The sequence below is a fragment of the Procambarus clarkii genome, chromosome 40, assembly GCF_040958095.1.
Source record: "Procambarus clarkii isolate CNS0578487 chromosome 40, FALCON_Pclarkii_2.0, whole genome shotgun sequence".
Lineage (NCBI taxonomy): Eukaryota > Metazoa > Arthropoda > Malacostraca > Decapoda > Cambaridae > Procambarus > Procambarus clarkii.
This window is the reverse complement of record NC_091189.1, coordinates 10,319,629-10,338,495: the sequence shown is the minus strand read 5'-3', so window position 1 is coordinate 10,338,495 and position 18,867 is coordinate 10,319,629. Positions and strand designations below refer to the sequence as shown.

At 50.5% G+C, this 18,867-nt stretch overlaps 1 protein-coding gene across 1 annotated transcript in view; it reads right to left on the bottom strand.

The window, feature by feature from the left end:
• Positions 1-200: 200 nt before the first annotated feature.
• LOC138349887 (protein hunchback-like) overlaps positions 201-18,867 on the bottom strand; it is a 370,035-nt gene continuing 351,368 nt past the window's right edge. Inside the window, exon 6 of the mRNA XM_069339059.1 lies at positions 201-295. Within this exon, the coding sequence (XP_069195160.1) occupies positions 201-295 (95 nt within the window). The remainder of the gene's footprint in view (positions 296-18,867) is intronic.

Sequence of the window (18,867 nt, the reverse complement as noted above, 5' to 3'; positions counted from 1 at the left end):
GTTAAACAAACCTTCTTGAGCTTGAGTGAATTCCCAAGGCGCTCAATTGAGTTCCTGAAAAAACTCGAGGAAATTCCTGCAGAGGTAGATGGAAAACTGTTAAGTTCGTTCAAATACCTGAAGAAATTAAGAGCATTCCCGGGAAGTTCATAAGCAAATTCAAGATAAAGTTCAAGTAACATATTTGTGTAAGGTTTGTGTTAGGGGGAAACAACTCTTACCTTCACTGCCAGGTTGGTCTCCCGCATGCGCTGGATGGTCTCCTGGATCCCTTGTAGCTGACGAATGTTCTCGTCTGGAAAGATGGAAAGATTAAGTTCATTATTATTGTTGTTTGTAAGAGGAAGAGTTGAACGCTAGCCACACAGGCCGACAAGTAAATAACCAGGAGACAGGACTGAAACCTTAACATATTCATAGTCACATGCACAGGCCAAAAGTGAGTGGGTGCTTGCTCGCTCGTTCTCTATGACCTGCTTGGGTCTGCTGTAGGCCTGATTCTGTCTGGGCCTACTTAGGCCTGCCTTGCCTTCCACCTGCCTGTCCTGCTAAACTAAAGATTAATAGAAGGTTCTCCTGCCGTTGCTGCTACCATTTCTCGTTGCCGGTGGTTACAAAATGTGAATATTGAACATTTTGTTTTTTGGGTAAGGAGAAGGATATGGACATGCGGAAGGCATAGGTAATATTTTACAATGTCCAGCATTACACTCGTGCAATAACGGGAGGTGGAGAGGAAATTTCAGCTAAAAGGAAAGAGTAAACATGAGAAGACAGAACGGGACACAAAATGGTTGAGTGGTAGAGAGCAAAGGACGAGAAGCAGGAAAAGCAACAGGAAAGAAACACAGGGTAGATGGAACAGCGTCGGGGGGTTTGTTAAGGTCAAGTGACAGGTAAGGTCACGAGCCAGAGGTCAAGTGACACTAGGTCAAAAGGCAGAGAAGGTCATGTTACAAGTAAGGTCATTAGGGGGTGGCCTCGTGACCTGTCAACTTGATCTCTCTTGCTAAGGTTATTAAGGATATAGTGATAAGAGGTAAACACGTTGAGAACGTGATGTAAGTGAACGAACGTAACAGCTGATCGTTCCACTACACAGTCTAGTGGAACAACGATGTATTTCACCTGCAAAACATAAAGATGGGGGAAAGGAAGGGGGGGGAGGGGGGGGAAGAAAAAAAGAATGAGTGAGTGAGTGAGTGAGTGAGTGAGTGAGTGAGTGAGTGAGTGAGTGAGTGAGTGAGTGAGTGAGTGAGTGTGAGAGGGGGATGAAGGCAGGCAGCAAGACAGAAGAGACCATCACCCTGAGACCCAATGACAAAGCCCTGCTCCACACACACACACACACACACACACACACACACACACACACACACACACACACACACACACACACACACGGTAACGGTAACCAGGGGAGGGGAAGGAAAATGGCCCCACACGGCACCTGGAGTTATTACTTGAGTCTCGTCATCATTAGAGTGTTGAGTACAAGCGGGAAGGCGTTGAAGTAGTGGCAGGGAGAAGTCGGAGGAGACAACAAACTATTGACCGCCAAGGTACAATATGCGCCAATATCACCTTGCACCTCCTCCAGTTAAAGGGAATGTGTCCGGGCCATATGGCACCTGCCCCCCAGTTGTACTGGAGACGTCATCACCGCCCCTGCTACTCGCCCCAACACCTAAAGTGCTATACAGTCTGATGCCATGCTCAGCGCCGCAACATCAGACAAGGAGAAAGCCCGCCTCAGAGCAGTGCCTGTCCCCCATCTTTCTTGAGGTTATCTTGAGATGATTTCGGGGCTTTAGTGTCCCCGCGGCCCAGTCCTCGACCAGGCCTCCACCCCCAGGAAGCAGCCCGTGACAGCTGACTAACACCTAGGTACCTATTTTTACTGCTAGGTAACAGGGGCATAGGAGTCTCCCATGCAGGAGACTTCCGCCTAGATCCAGAATCCCTTCGTGGATCAGTGGCCCTCCGCCTTGGTGCCCCAATTCACACTGAATACAAGTGTATTTGCAACAGGGTGGAAGCAGACCAATATGGACTGCATGGATTGCATTGCGGAAGCACAAAGAACTGGCATGCATGACACAACGAGGTCAATGAAATCATCAAGAAGAGCCTCGTCTCAGTGCCCAGCAGAGAGAGAACCTCGCATCCTAAGGGACCAAAACCCGGATTTCCCCGCACTAGACCCTGATGGCATCACCATATACTCCTGGAAGGGCGGCAGACAGTTGGTGTGGGACTACACATGTGTATCCACCCTGGCTGACACCTATGTACACTTCGGTGCTGATCAAGCAGGTGGGGCGGCCAACCACAGGGAAACAGCAAAATCAGTCATATACAGGCGATTGGAAGGTCAATACACCTTTGTTGCCATAGCGTTTGAGACACATGGCCCCTGGGGTAAGAGTGCCTTGGGATTTCTCAAGGAATTGGGCTCCAAGCTTATTGTCGTTACCAGAGACTTAAAGGCTTCCAGTTTTTTTGTTTCAGCGCCGCAGTGTGGCGGTCCAGGAGGAAAACGCCTGCTGCATCCTCGGAGATCCATAACCGTTAAGCACTCATTGTATCAACCAATATATATCTTGTAACCTTTAAGTATATAATAAAGCAAAAAAAAAACACACACACATAAAAGGTAGGAGAAAAGCACACAAAAACTGCATTGGAGGGGACCTAAACATTCCCTCTAATGCATTATGTGTGGTTTCCTCCGAGGCTAAGGGTCCCCCTTCTTCCAGCCAGAGGTGGTACTCCCTTCCATATATATATATATATATATATATATATATATATATATATATATATATATATATATATATATATATATATATATATATATATATATATATATATTTATCATGCACATATTATTGCGTGCCCCGCTGCCGGGAAATTTATATTTTGCATGTATACAGCAGCTGAGTACTATATACACAAAACATTAACACATGTGCATTATAGCATAATTTTCCTTCCTTTGTCGACAATTCACGCGATAATGTATATTGGAGAGAGAGACAATTACTCTGACATTTTTAAAACTACATGCTCGCTTTTACACCTGCCATTTTTAAGGCAGTAATGCAAAAACATTTAGCACAATAATCACCCGGTTTAATTAATATGCAACGAATGGTGCGGCTGGCTCCAGTTAATATATTTTCGAAGCTGTTGTACCAAATAAAAATGTACCTTAACAGCTCATCTCTACACCTACCCTTCAACCCCCTGCTGATCTACACCCTTCCACTGTAGCCCCACTGTCTACACCCTTCCACGATAGATGTAACCTTAAATCCCTCTGGATACCATCACATGTTGGCATCTCGAAGCATGATACTGTTGACATGCTTGCAAAAACAGCCTGCAGCAGGCCAGTAATACAAATTAATGTCTGCGTTTCATTAGCAGTGACAGCGGGTATGCTTGATACCTGCTTGATGGGGTTCTGGGAGTTCTTCTACTCCTCAAGCCAGGCTTGACTTGTGAGAGCTTGGTCCACCAGGCTGTGCTTAAACGAATGTTGATAATTATCTTGCTGACCGAACAAATTCACAAAGGCCTAAAACCAGAAACACTAAACATTGTGCTCTCTAACTGGGTCCAAGGAAGACAAGAAAACGCACATGTACCCGTTAACACTGTATAAATGAATGGATAACTCTATGGTAGAGAAAACAAAATGCAAGATGTCCTCTGCCCTTGCCTCTGTCAACACCCAGACTGAACGTGTTACAGGACCCGGCCCCCCCCCCCCCACCCCACCGCCAGCACGCAGGAGGTCACCTCCCACTCTCCCATACACCGAGATGCTATGCATAGTGTAGGCGTGACCCAGTAGCAGCACCTTCCAGCCCCTCGATACTGTGTACCGCCACCCCCTTACCTCACTGCTCCTCTCACCCTATCATCATCTTGGCTCATCCACCCTTATCACTGCTACTATTCGGCTCTACTTACCCTTTCAAAGTAGATATTCTCGTTCCGTCCGCCAATTACCCCTTACCCCTAACCTTTCCAACTGATCAAGTATCTTGCTCCCATGCAACCATTACCCTGCATGAGAGTAATGGTTACATGGTTGAACTTTTATGTTCCCACATAAAAGTTACATAGTTATCACTCACAAACTGACCTGCGAATTATCACAGATCTATTCACCAATTATGTTTCTCCTACGAACACAAATTTACCTGGTGGGAATACTTTGTTGGTCGTTTAATTTTCTTGTGATTGACGTCACCGAGAATTCCTCACAGGCGTTCCCCCTCAAACCTACTTCTTTTTCACCTTTCTGATAATGTTGCAGCCTATTAGGACATATTCGTGTGTTCTTGCCCTTGTACGGACACACACTGATTGTGTGTTCGTGCCCTTGTACGGACACACACTGATTGTGTGTTCTTGCCCTTGTACGGACACACACTGATTGGGTGTTCTTGCCCTTGTACGGACACACACTGATTGGGTGTTCGTGCCCTTGTACGGACACACACTGATTGTGTGTTCGTGCCCTTGTACGGACACACATTCATTGTGTGTTCGTACCCTTGTACGGACACACACTGATTGTGTGTTCTTGCCCTTGTACGGACACACACTGATTGTGTGTTCGTGTCCATTCGTCTGTATCTGTCCATACCCGTCCCTCTACCCTGTCGCAGCTTCAACCACTCAGCTGATTGCAACACAACAAACTAGATTCATGAAATTTGGCTGGCGCTTGTATTCCACGACAGACAACACAAACGTCGAATGCAATCAATAACACCACTTTGCACTTTAATAAATTTGGCCACAGCGAGCCCCGGCATAACAAAATAACACGGTTATAACAACCGTGACATTCTTTATCAACACGCCACTTGTGGAAAATGAAACACCCTGAAGCGTTTTAGTTTCGCCTGCAGTTTGCATGGAACTTACCTGGAATTTACCCAACTTTACCTTGAAATTACTTGGCGTAATTGGCAAGGACTGGCTTTCCGTCCTAATTGTCTCGTCGAAATACTCATGTACCGTGCAGTGTAAATCTTAAAGAGATACACTGTAAAAGGTGGGACCTGGCTCAGGGTCTGAAGTAGCCTCAGCAACATATACACTACATATTCAACATAGGCTTAATGATGAGGTCAGCACATAGTATTTTCCATTAAAAATTATTACCATCATGAAAAAACAAAAAATTCAATGAACAGTATATCCAATGGTCTCTCTCTCTACTCTGTCTCTGTCTGTCTGTCTGTCTGTCTGTCTGTCTGTCTGTCTGTCTGTGTCTGTCTGTGTCTGTCTCTCTCTCTCTCTCTCTCTCTCTCTCTCTCTCTCTCCTTCCTCCACCCCCCCCCCCTCGCAGATTGCTAGTAACATTACGTGATGTCTCAAAATTAATGGCAATTTAGCCCCATCGTGAATTGACGGCTGCAAGTGACTAGAATCCTTGCAACAATTTAAATGCAACATTACAAATGTTGAAGCGGTTAAGAGGGGTGTTGCACAGTGTAGCGGTGATCTAGCGGGTGTTGAACAGGCCATCCAGAGGACGCCATGTAGACCAAGTGTCCATGAGTCTCTCAGGGAAACACACACTCTACACGCTTCCTAAGATTTCAACACTGACTACAGTGATCCTGTCTTAATCATGTCCACAAAGTCGCGGGGTTGGAGAAGGGGGTGTTGGAGGTAAGGGGGGGAGGTTGCATGTGAGAGGGGGGTTGCAAGTGAGGGGGAGGGGGGTTGCAAGTGAGGGGGAGGGGTTGCAAGTGAGGGTGGGGGGGGGGATTGCAAGTGAGGGGGTTGAGAAGGAGTATTCGCCCCTTTCCCCTCCCCCCTCCCCCAGGTTATTACGGGGATCGCCTCCCCAGCCCATTTTGCTACAGATTAATGACCCCTTCTTAACAAACCATTTAAACCTGGATATATTTTTGTTTATATAATGCATTTTTTTGACACGAGAAATATGGCTCACTCGCTGTTCATCGAGTCCTAAAATTGGACTTGTCATCAAAATAAGCAATATTGGACACTGATGTAATACACAACCTTCCCCCCCCCCTTGCGAACTTTATATTTAACAAATCTATAACAATGCGTAAAAAATAATCCCCATGGAAAAAAATCATTGTATAAGCCTCTAACAGACACTCAAACACACACAATTATACTTCACATACTCTAATAACACACACACACACACACACACACACACACACACACACACACACACACACACACTGATCACTACACTACAAAACAGTAACAGGAATTGATAAAATCGATAGGGAAGATTTCCTGAGACCTGGAACTTTAGAACAAGAGGTCATAGATTTAAACTAGCTAAACACAGATGCCGAAGAAATATAAGAAAATTCACTTTCGCAGAGTGGTAGACGGTTGGAACAAGTTAGGTGAGAAGGTGGTGGAGGCCAAGACCGTCAAGCGTTATATGACAGAGTGCTGGGAAGACGGGACACCACGAGCGTAGCTCTCATCCTGTAACTACACTTAGGTAATTACACACACTGGGGTTGAGATTGGGGATGAGATTGGGGTTGCCAATCTGCCACCAGCGTGAAGCTAGTGGCAGTAAAGGCTGAGAGCGCTAACCCTAACCACTATTGGACATTTCACGTTCTCAAACGATTTGATAAAGTTTGAGGTGATTAGCGGTATTAAGTGATCCGTGTTATGAGGCGGTCAATGTTATGAGGCGATGTGACATGTGTCTCACATGTGCCACATGTGTCTCACACGTGTCACATGTGTCTCACACGTGTCACATGTGTCTCACACGTCACACTCGGGGAGCAAAACAACTCCCACTCCAGGTGTGATACAAAGTGTTCTCGTGACCTTTAGCAGGAGAGGCTAATAACCCTGTTAGATATGAACAAATGGGAATTACCGAGGCATCACATAATGTCGACAGTTGCCAATCTTACGAAGGAATTCCCCCCTGGCAATACGTACAGTCGCAGCTGTTATCCGGGCAACACCAGCGAGGTGAATGCAACCAAGTGTGCAGGTTGCATGCTCCATTTGTTGCATGCATTAACTAAACCTCGCAACTCGCAGCTCAATCCGGTTTTAATACCTAACCTCAGCATAAGGGAAATGGTGCCGCGAAGCCCACACACCCCTGCTGTATCGCAGGCTGTGTCGGATACAGCGATGTATAGCAACTAAAGATACACAGCAGGGAATGTAGGAGATTTAACATGGAATATGTAGAGCGTATATAGTGTACCATTCATTCTTAGGATTAGTGAAGAAAAACATTTTAAAGTTCTACTCCAAGTTTAAGAAAGGTGTACAACTTTACTCGGACTTACTCGGGAGGCCAAAGTGGACGAGGCCGTTTAGAGAGACAAGGAGGTCACGTATCTCTAAATTGTGAGACACTAAGAGATTAAATTAGAAAATCTAGTGCCCTGATCTTCAAAATAATAGTTCCTCTGTTAAGTTTTACCCCCAATTAAAGCTAAAATTCCTGTGCCAGTGACTCTTGCTACTTAGTGTTGGTGTTGTCAAGTATTATATAAAGATATATACAAGTCAGTCTCTGTGAATGATTGTCTTATCTGATATCCTAAGATGTTGGATATATTCTTAAATCGTAGAGTGCAAGACAGAGTGAGGGGCACTCTCTGACGAACACTTGCAAAAGATTTAGGCTTTGCAGTAACTTTCTGATGTTAATATTTGCAGTTATTACATATTATCATCAGTTAGAGATAACTGTTGACACGAGACATTTCTATTTCTCGTCTTGGATATATATATATATATATATATATATATATATATATATATATATATATATATATATATATATAAAAGTTTGTGAGGGTACCACCTCTGGTGCCAATGTGGGGACCCATAGCCTCGGAGAAGAAAATAAAAAGTATTCAGAAGAGACCTTGTGGTTTCTCACTGAACACTAATATTATCTTCTCCTACCACCCCCATTCTTTTGTATGTACACATATATATTTACTTTATTTGAACTTTGTTACAAAAAAGGAGTTACATATGGGTTACAAAGATGGTTATCATAAGTTGTCGAGTTCCTCCAGCTCCTCAGATGGCGGGCAGGAATATATATATATATATATATATATATATATATATATATATATATATATATATATATATATATATATATATATATATCATATATATATATATATCATATATATATATATATATATATGATATATATATAATATATATATATATATAATATATATATATATATATATATATATATATATATATATATATATATATATATATATATATATATAAATGGATAGTAGCAGCTCTACCCATCTCCCTCTCCTACTAATTCTACCTTTCATTCTTAAGTTCTATCTACCTGCTTGATACCTGGTTGATGGGGTTCTGGGAGTTCTTCTACTCCCCAAGCCCGGCCCGAGGCCAGGCTTGACTTGCGAGAGTTTGGTCCACCAGGCTGTTGCTTGGAGCGGCCCGCAGGCCCACCACAGCCCGGTTGGTCCGGCACTTTTTTTTTTAGAAAACAGTCTAGTTTTCTCTTGATATCTACATCATATCTTCCACTCTCTCCTCCGTTCTAATGGCAGAACGGGAGAGGCAGGACTTAGAGGGAGTAGGATAACGAAGCCAGTAGAACGGAGCAGATAAGAGAAGATGAAAACACAAGGGCTGGATAAAGAGGCTGGATAAAGAGGCATGATACAGGCGTTTGGACAAAAGGGGAGTAATGCAAAGGGCTTAGGACAAGGAGGGGGGGGGGTGCAGAGAAGGAAGTAGAACACCTCGGCAGCAGATGACAAAGGCCTACACACCTTTCGCGGCCCAATTTATTGATTTGCAGTAATTAAAATCAGAGCAGATAGTGGCCCCTCTCCTCCTTTGTGACACCTTGGTCAACCTCTGGAACTGGCGCGCGTGTGGGAGTGAGGGAGCGCGTGTGGGAGTGAGGGGGGGCGCGTGTGGGAGTGAGGGGGGGCGCGTGTGGGAGTGAGGGGGGGGGGGGCGCGTGTGGGAGTGAGGGGGGGGCGCGTGTGGGAGTGAGGGGGGGCGCGTGTGGGAGTGAGGGGGGCGCGTGTGGGAGTGAAGGAGCGCGTGTGGGAGTGAGGGGGGGGGGCGCGTGTGGGAGTGAGGGGGGGGCGCGTGTGGGAGTGAGGGGGGGGCGCGTGTGGGAGTGAGGGGGGGGGGCGCGTGTGGGAGTGAGGGGGGGCGCGTGTGGGAGTGAGGGGGGCGCGTGTGGGAGTGAGGGAGGACGCGTGTGGGAGTGAGGGGGGGCGCGTGTGGGAGTGAGGGGGGGCGCGTGTGGGAGTGAGGGGGGCGCGTGTGGGAGTGAGGGGGGGCGCGTGTGGGAGTGAGGGGGGGGCGCGTGTGGGAGTGAGGGGGGGCGCGTGTGGGAGTGAGGGAGCGCGTGTGGGAGTGAGGGGGGGCGTGTGTGGGAGTGAGGGGGGCGCGTGTGGGAGTGAGGGGGGCGCGTGTGGGAGTGAGGGGGGCGCGTGTGGGAGTGAGGGGGGCGCGTGTGGGAGAGAGGGGGGCGCGTGTGGGAGTGAGGGGGGCGCGTGTGGGAGTGAGGGGGGGCGCGTGTGGGAGTGAGGGGGGGGGCGCGTGTGGGAGTGAGGGAGGGGCGCGTGTGGGAGTGAGGGGGAGCGCGTGTGGGAGTGAGGGGGGGGCGCGTGTGGGAGTGAGGGGGGGCGCGTGTGGGAGTGAGGGGGGGCGCGTGTGGGAGTGAGGGGGGGCGCGTGTGGGAGTGAGGGGGGGCGCGTGTGGGAGTGAGGGGGGGCGCGTGTGGGAGTGAGGGGGGGCGCGTGTGGGAGTGAGGGGGCGCGTGTGGGAGTGAGGGGGGGCGCGTGTGGGAGTGAGGGGGGCGCGTGTGGGAGTGAGGGGGGCGCGTGTGGGAGTGAGGGGGGGCGCGTGTGGGAGTGAGGGGGGGCGCGTGTGGGAGTGAGGGGGGGGCGCGTGTGGGAGTGAGGGGGGGGCGCGTGTGGGAGTGAGGGGGGGCGCGTGTGGGAGTGAGGGGGGGGGCGCGTGTGGGAGTGAGGGGGGGCGCGTGTGGGAGTGAGGGGGGGCGCGTGTGGGAGTGAGGGGGGCGCGTGTGGGAGTGAGGGAGCGCGTGTGGGAGTGAGGGGGGGCGTGTGTGGGAGTGAGGGGGGCGCGTGTGGGAGTGAGGGGGGCGCGTGTGGGAGTGAGGGGGGGGGCGCGTGTGGGAGTGAGGGGGGGCGCGTGTGGGAGTGAGGGGGGGCGCGTGTGGGAGTGAGGGGGGGCGCGTGTGGGAGTGAGGGGGGGGGGGCGCGTGTGGGAGTGAGGGGGGGGGCGCGTGTGGGAGTGAGGGGGGGCGCGTGTGGGAGTGAGGGGGGGCGCGTGTGGGAGTGAGGGGGGGCGCGTGTGGGAGTGAGGGGGGGCGCGTGTGGGAGTGAGGGGGGGCGCGTGTGGGAGTGAGGGGGGGCGCGTGTGGGAGTGAGGGGGGGCGCGTGTGGGAGTGAGGGGGCGCGTGTGGGAGTGAGGGGGGGCGCGTGTGGGAGTGAGGGGGGCGCGTGTGGGAGTGAGGGGGGCGCGTGTGGGAGTGAGGGGGGCGCGTGTGGGAGTGAGGGGGGCGCGTGTTGGAGTGAGGGGGGGCGCGTGTGGGAGTGAGGGGGGCGCGTGTGGGAGTGAGGGGGCGCGTGTGGGAGTGAGGGGGCGCGTGTGGGAGTGAGGGGGCGCGTGTGGGAGTGAGGGGAGCGCGTGTGGGAGTGAGGGGGGCGCGTGTGGGAGTGAGGGGGGCGCATGTGGGAGTGAGGGAGCGAGTGAGGGAGGTGTGTGGGAGTGAGGGAGCGCGTGTGGGAGTGAGGGAGCGCGTGTGGGAGTGAGGGAGCGCGTGTGGGAGTGAGGGGGTGGGGTGTGTGGGAGTGAGGGGGGCGCGTGTGGGAGTGAGGGGGGGCGCGTATGGGAGTGAGGGGGGGCGCGTGTGGGAGTGAGAGGGGGCGCGTGTGGGAGTGAGAGGGGGCGCGTGTGGGAGTGAGAGGGGGCGCGTGTGGGAGTGAGAGGGGGCGCGTGTGGGAGTGAGGGGGGGCGCGTGTGGGAGTGAGGGGGGGCGCGTGTGGGAGTGAGGGGGGGCGCGTGTGGGAGTGAGGGGGGGCGCGTGTGGGAGTGAGGGGGGGCGCGTGTGGGAGTGAGGGGGGGCGCGTGTGGGAGTGAGGGGGGGCGCGTGTGGCAGTGAGGGGGGGCGCGTGTGGCAGTGAGGGGGGGCGCGTGTGGCAGTGAGGGGGGGGCGCGTGTGGCAGTGAGGGGGGGACGCGTGTGGCAGTGAGGGGGGGACGCGTGTGGCAGTGAGGGGGGGCGCGTGTGGGAGTGAGGGGGGGCGCGTGTGGGAGTGAGGGGGGGCGCGTGTGGGAGTGAGGGGGGGCGCGTGTGGGAGTGAGGGGGGGGCGCGTGTGGGAGTGAGGGGGGGCGCGTGTGGGAGTGAGGGGGGGCGCGTGTGGGAGTGAGGGAGCGCGTGTGGGAGTGAGGGAGCGCGTGTGGGAGTGAGGGAGCGCGTGTGGGAGTGAGGGAGTGCGTGTGGGAGTGAGGGAGCGCGTGTGGGAGTGAGGGAGCGCGTGTGGGAGTGAGGGGGGGCGCGTGTGGGAGTGAGGGGGGGCGCGTGTGGGAGTGAGGGGGGGCGCGTGTGGGAGTGAGGGAGCGCGTGTGGGAGTGGGGAGCACTACAAGTTCCTACTTACAGACGAATTAGTGCGTTGCATTTATATGCTAAACTTGCAAGCGCTGTTTGACGCACAGCTCTACACTAGGTGGCTTAGTTTCGTGTTTTAATGCTATATTTATATATTTGTTTTGTAAGTATTAACATTCCCAGATTTGGAAAGGCTTCGGGTGTGGGGATAATGCACAATGTAGATGTGGGGAAAAGATAGGTGTGGAGGTAAATGTGGGGAAGAGGTAGGTGTGGAGGCAAATGTGGGGGAAGAGGTAGGTGTGTAGGAAGATGATAGACCGAACTGAAGAATATATTTCTCTCTTTCCATACAGTATATCTCTTCATCCAATCCTCCCCACTTCTCGCTTCCCACACTTACTCCCCCACTCAACACCACCACCCACACACGCCCCCAACGTATGGGCCCCTCCAGCTCCTGTTAGAGTATCCAGAACCCGTGTGGAACACCATACTAAGGAGACAAACTTGTCTCTTGAAAATATGTCTCCTTGTCTCTTGAAAATATGAATATTAGTGTACATTAGAATATAAGAAATTGCAGAAGGTTTATTGGCCCATACGAGACAGCCCCTATAGCCGCCTAAACTTATTTGCAGCTCCCAAAATGTACTCTCTGGAAAGGAGACGAGAAAGGTATCAAATAATATATACATGGAAGATACTGGAGGGCCAAGTCCCAAATTTGCACAGTAGAATAACAACATACTGGAGCGAAAGGTACGGAAGGAAATGCAGAATAGAATCAATGAGGAGTAGAGGTCCCATAGGCACAACCAGAGAACACTGTCTGAACACCAGAGGTCCAAAGCTGTTCAACACCCTCCCAGCAAGCATTCGAAATATTGCCGGAACGTAGGTGAAGGTATTCAAGAGGAACTTGGACAGCTTCTTGCAAGAAGTGCCGGACCAACCAGGCTGTAGTGGATAAGCAGCCTGTTGGACCAAGTTATCACAAGTCGAGCCTGGCCTCGGGGCCGTGCTCGGTGAGTAGAAGAACTTCCGAAACCCTCTCCAGGTATGCTCCAGGTATGAGGGGTTTTAGGAAAAAAAATAGCAACGTAATATTAACATTGTGTGCCTATCTCCCTCACTAGGTTAGGGTGATTGCTTGGGTTCGAACATTTCTGGTTCGGAAAACAATTTCTTTAACACGGTGCCAAATGATGAGGACGGGCAGCGCTGACAGCCAAACGGGGGAGGAAGTTATCACTAACCGGTGCTGATAACCGTATAATCTCCCATTCACGTGGACGAGAGATAACCCCTTCCGCCCTCCCGGTTCACAAAGTTCCCCAATATTCCTGTGGAATTGTACAGTTAGCGAGCTCCCTTCGTCTGAGGCTGCCGAGTTTACTGAATTTCGTTTCGCAAACGTTTACATACTACCATATTAATAATTCCAACAAATAATTATAATAATCATATCTACGTAAGGTTCGATCGTATTAGGGCTCCTTACCTTACCTACCTATCGAAGGGCGATCGAAGAAGCTATCTATTACATTTTCTTATACCTCTCCAAAAATGTGACTGCACGCTATGATATTGGAATATTATCTTTGGATCATTAATTAGTAAATAAATATGCCAGCCCCCGAGTACAGAACGACACGTCAGCACTTGAGAGGGATCCACGACGGAACTAAACGTCGTCACTTTCGTGTAATGTGGGGTCGTGTTGCTCGTTTAAAAATGTTGTTGAATTTTTTTTCAACGAATTAGTAGATAAATTAGGCCAGTTTTTAAATATATGTAAGACAGAGTTAAGGAACAGAAGGCACACTTAGGTTAGGTTGCTAAATAAGATTCTGTTCAAATTAAATATTTTGTGTATCTTGTTAAACTAACTGAACATATGTCAGTTATCCCGGACATCATCCCGGACGTAGGTTCGAACCCTCATCACGGCCCTTGTGGATTTGTTCATATGTCAGTATGTTCACTTTGAAAAACTAATTTGCATGTATGTATCATTATATTCGTATATGAAATAATAACCCGCTATATAGAATGTTGAGTTTGTTCTATGTTCATAGTTCTATGTTTGAAGTATAAGAAATGAATAAACTATTCTCAGGAATGATCTCATGCAGCCTTGTGGTCATGAGTAAACATTTACTTTGATCATTTTCAAAGCTAACTTTTGAGCATTTTCAAAGCTAACTTTTGAGCATTTTCAAAGCTAACTTTTGAGCATTTTCAAAGCTAACTTTTGAACATTTTCAAAGCTAACTTTTGAGCATTTTCAAAGCTTCACTGAGAAAACAATTGGCATGTCCTAGTGAGTTGAGTTGTGTGTACTCTGTGCTTACTTCAGTGTGTAACCGCTCAAGGCCAGAAATACACACCACTGCCATATCCTCAACAGATGGCATACGCAATCGCAGAACAATAGAATCAACTTGAGAATGGTCCAGGACGGACCGAAACGTCGTCGTCCCTTCACCTTCTAGTGTGTGGTCTGGTCAACAGTAATAGAAACATTTTTTTATGAAATTAAATGCGTCTAAGCATTCTAAGGACATCATTGGTAACTGAAAACAAACACAAACAAAACAAAAAGGGAAAAGGAAACCATAAGACACCTAATTATGTAGTACAATACAACAAATAACATCAGACAATTTTGTTTGTTTACGCATCGCGTTAATAAAAAAAAATAAGGAAAAAGCGTGAACGAGCAAGGACGCATTGCCTACAAATTTATGTAAATTGCCTTCGGAGCCCCGATTTTGTTATTATGCACTCTGCTGTATGTCGGGTGAGGAGAGGTGCCAGGCACTCTCTCCTTGCTGACCTTCCCCTTCCTCTCCCTGTGGCCCTTCCCCTTCCTCTCCCTGTGGCCCTTCCCCTTCCTCTCCCTGTGGCCCGTCCCCTTCCTCTCCCTGTGGCCCTTCCCCTTCCACTCCCTGTGGCCCTTCCCCTTCCACTCCCTGTGGCCCTTCCCCTTCCTCTCCCTGTGGCCCTTCCCCTTCCTCTCCCTGTGGCCCTTCCCCTTCCACTCCCTGTGGCCCTTCCCCTTCCTCTCCCTGTGGCCCTTCCCCTCCCTCTCCCTGTGGCCCTTCCATCCTGTGCCTCTCCCCCTAACGCTCCCCTACTTCCCTGAACTAGCCCTCCCCCCCCTCCCCCTTCAACCTGTAGGGCCCTACTATTGTTGTGATCCCCTCCTGTTGCTGCGGGGGATGGTATCCGGTTCTCTTGTATTTCATCATGCATATTATAATAACTATGAATGGAGCTACTCTCTACTACCGCTCTCACTCTCCCTGGGATGGCGAAGGCCTGTCATTGCAACCCGTTCTCTTCATTTGCAACTCTGTAAACAAATTCCAACTTTTTAGCCTAACCAGAAACGTACGACATCAAGCAACCCTCCGAACCTATCACGTCTCATGCACAGAAACGTGAATTTTTGTCAGACGTGGCATTTTTTAACGTTGGCTACGTTAACGTGAAGAAAATGCGACTAATAATAGTTGAGAGGACGGGATGGTGACCGACCACAGTGATGATCTTGTGTAGGTGTTGATGAATATAACCCCAGGAGTCTGGGGCAGGGAGGGGGGGGGGAGGTGCACGGGAGTCTGGAGCAGGGGGGGGGGGGAAATTGCACGGGAGTCTGGGGCAGGGGGCAAGGTGCACTGTCTACCTTACCTTGAGGTTACCTTGAGGTATTTTCGGGGCTTAGCATCCCCGCGGCCCGGTCGTCGACCAGGCCTCCTCGTTGCAGGACTGGTCAACCAGGCTGCTGGAGGCGGCTGCTCGTAGCCTGACGTATGACTCACAGCCTGGCTAATCAGGTATCCTTTGGAGGTGCTTATCGAGTTCTCTTGAACACTGTGAGGGGTCAAGAGAGAACTCGATAAGCAACAAGAGTGACCTCTACCGATCTTTACGACCTTGTCCTCTATGTGGCAAGTGTCATACTTATACGCTCCGATCTTAAGATATGCGTAATTACTTAGTTCACCTAATTTATACTGCGGGTAATATGGTTCTATTATTTTTTTTAGAAATCCGTACAATTTCATATGGTTCTGTGTAGTCTTGTATGTATTTATCCGTTGCGTACTGACGCAGAGGCGTGTGGGTTAGCTGCTTCCTGCCCCAGCCAATGGTGCTCGCCAACCACAAGGGGTCAAGAGTTGACAGGACTAGGACAAAAATGCTTTTACAAGCCCGTCTACACCATGGAGGCCTGCCTGGTCGAGCCACCGTCAACCAGGGCCCGGGATTCATCATGTCCACTCGCGAAACCTGTGTATCTTTCAATAATCATTTCGGCTTAAGTTTTATATTTATGAAATAGTTGATGAGCCCCGACGCACTACGAGGATGGCTGTGACAGTGATGGTCTTGGGTGAGGCACCACCTGGCACACTTCCCAGGCTCCCAGGCACTACCCCAGGGCAGGCAACACCCCCAGGGCAGGCAACACCCCCAGGGCAGGCACCGTCCCCAGGGCAGGCACCGTCCCCAGGGCAGGCACCGTCCCCAGGGCAGGCACCGCCCCCAGGGCAGGCACCATCCCCAGGGCAGGCACCACCCCCAGGGCAGGCACCATCCCCAGGGCAGGCACCATCCCCAGGGCAGGCACCACCCCCAGGGCAGGCACCACCCCCAGGGCAGGCACCATCCCCAGGGCAGGCACCACCCCCAGGGCAGGCACCACCCCCAGGGCAGGCACCACCCCCAGGGCAGGCACCACCCCCAGGGCAGGCACCGCCCAAAGGTTGCAAAGGTTGCCAAGTATATCAACACAAGTTGCACAAATAATCTTGGTGGCTTCTTGAGACGGTTTCAGAAGAAGGCGCTCAGGCGGCGTGACTCTACAGCATTTTTATTTAAGGGAGCCGGTCGGCCGAGCGGACAGCACGCTGGACTTGTGATCCTGTGGTCCTGGGTTCGATCCCAGGCGCCGGCAAGAAACAATGGGCAGAGTTTCTTTCACCCTATGCCCCTGTTACCTAGCAGTAAAATAGGTACCTGGGTGTTAGTCAGCTGTCACGGGCTGCTTCCTGGGGGTGGAGGCCTGGTCGAGGACCGGGCCGCGGGGACACTAAAAAGCCCCGAAATCATCTCAAGATAACCTCAAGAAGATAACCCCCAGGGCAGGCACCACCCCAGGGCAGGCACCACCCCCAGGGCAGGCACCACCCCCAGGGCAGGCACCACCCCCAGGGCAGGCACCACCCCCAGGGCAGGCACCACCCCAGCATGAACATCATTCTGGAAAAATGACACTATTTTCTCAACATCTAAAAATGTCTAATTACAATCCTAACAAACACACAAACACACAGACATTCACACATCCAGTCAGAGACCTGCGGGACCAATCAGCACTAACCTTCGCCACGTGACACCGACCTCATAAATGAACCCAACGCACGTATACTCTTAAATGAACCCACAAGCTCAAAATTCTAATTAGCATAAAACATCCCTTTTACGACATCCCCATAAGATCATTTCATTAAAACTGTCCACTGGCGCGTGCTGAGCTTTGCCCAAATGTCTCGACTTCACAAACATCAAACTCCAAATACTCCCGAATAAGAGACTTAAAAAAAAAAACATCATAACCAGTACATGTCTGTTTTCCAAGGCAATGAGTCAGAACGAGTGCTGATTGGAACGGAATAAACGAATTAAAAATAGAGGTAACGAACGAAAAAATTTGTATGAACTGTTTTTGTTCGTAGCAACAGGGTTTCAACGAGCGTTTGCTTGGTTATTAAAGCAGTGCTGTGTAGCAATTTAAAGATCGTTAAAGTGTCAGGAAAAAAGACTGTATTGTATCGTTCGGGCGAAGGCCTGGACTGGGCGAGGAAAAAAACCTGCGGGCCCTCAAGTATGGAGTCGGAATCATTCCACTCACTCCAACTCCATCATCCATAGCTTCTACTCGTGGTAGAAACTGTTACATCGCCTTCCATCCTCTCTACTCTTCTACCCTCAGCATTTTCACCTGCTACAACTACTCCACCAACAACTGCACCTTGCAACACCTGCCACGCCTACTCCACCTACCACTGCACCTTGCAACACCTGCCACGCCTACTCCACCTACCACTGCACCTTGCAACACCCGCTACAACTACTCCACCAACAACTGCACCTTGCAACACCCGCTACAACTACTCCACCAACAACTGCACCCTGCAACACCTGTCACGCCTACTCCACCTACCACTGCACCCTGCAACACCTGCCACGCCTACTCCACCTACCACTGCACCTTGCAACACCTGCCACGCCTACTCCACCTACCACTGCACCTTGCAACACCTGCCACGCCTACTCCACCTACCACTGCACCCTTGCAACACCTGCCACGCCTACTCCACCTCCCACTGCACCCTGCAACACCTGCCACGCCTACTCCACCTACCACTGCACCTTGCAACACCTGCCACGCCTACTCCACCTACCACTGCACCTTTGCAACACCTGCCACGCCTACTCCACCTACCACTGCACCTTTGCAACACCTGCCACGCATACTCCACCTACCACTGCACCTTGCAACACCTGCCACGCCTACTCCACCAACAACTGCACCCTGCAACAGCGCCCTCCCTTTCCCCGACGGTGAAAAATTTCACGAACATTCCCTCAATTTGGGGCAAATTCACCTTTCTAATTTTACCTTCCCTCTCTCTCCCCCGCTATCTCCTCCCTCTTCTATATTCCAAGGTGCACATTACCCTCTCTCCTTCACCCTTAACCTCCAATAAATCCACAAAAATATTTCCGCCATATTTTTCCTGTGGGACGTTCACTTTTTACTCTCTCTCTCTCTCTCTCTCTCTCTCTCTCTCTCTCTCTCTCTCTCTCTCTCTCTCTCTCGGAAAGATATATTTAATTCACGTCACTCCCAGTGAAAGTAAAAAGGTAAACAACAAAAAAGGAGCGAGGGGGGGGGGGCTCCCTTGTAAGTGACTACTACGACCACTGTTATAGGGATGGAGGGAGGGAGGGAATGATGGAGAGAGGGAGGGAGGGAGGGAGGGAAGAGTAGCCTGACTATGGGTACAAGATGACACAGTAACACGGACCATGGTACAACACTGCTGGTACCATGGTACAACACTGCTGGCACCATGGTACAACACTGCTGGCACCATGGTACAACACTGCTGGCACCAT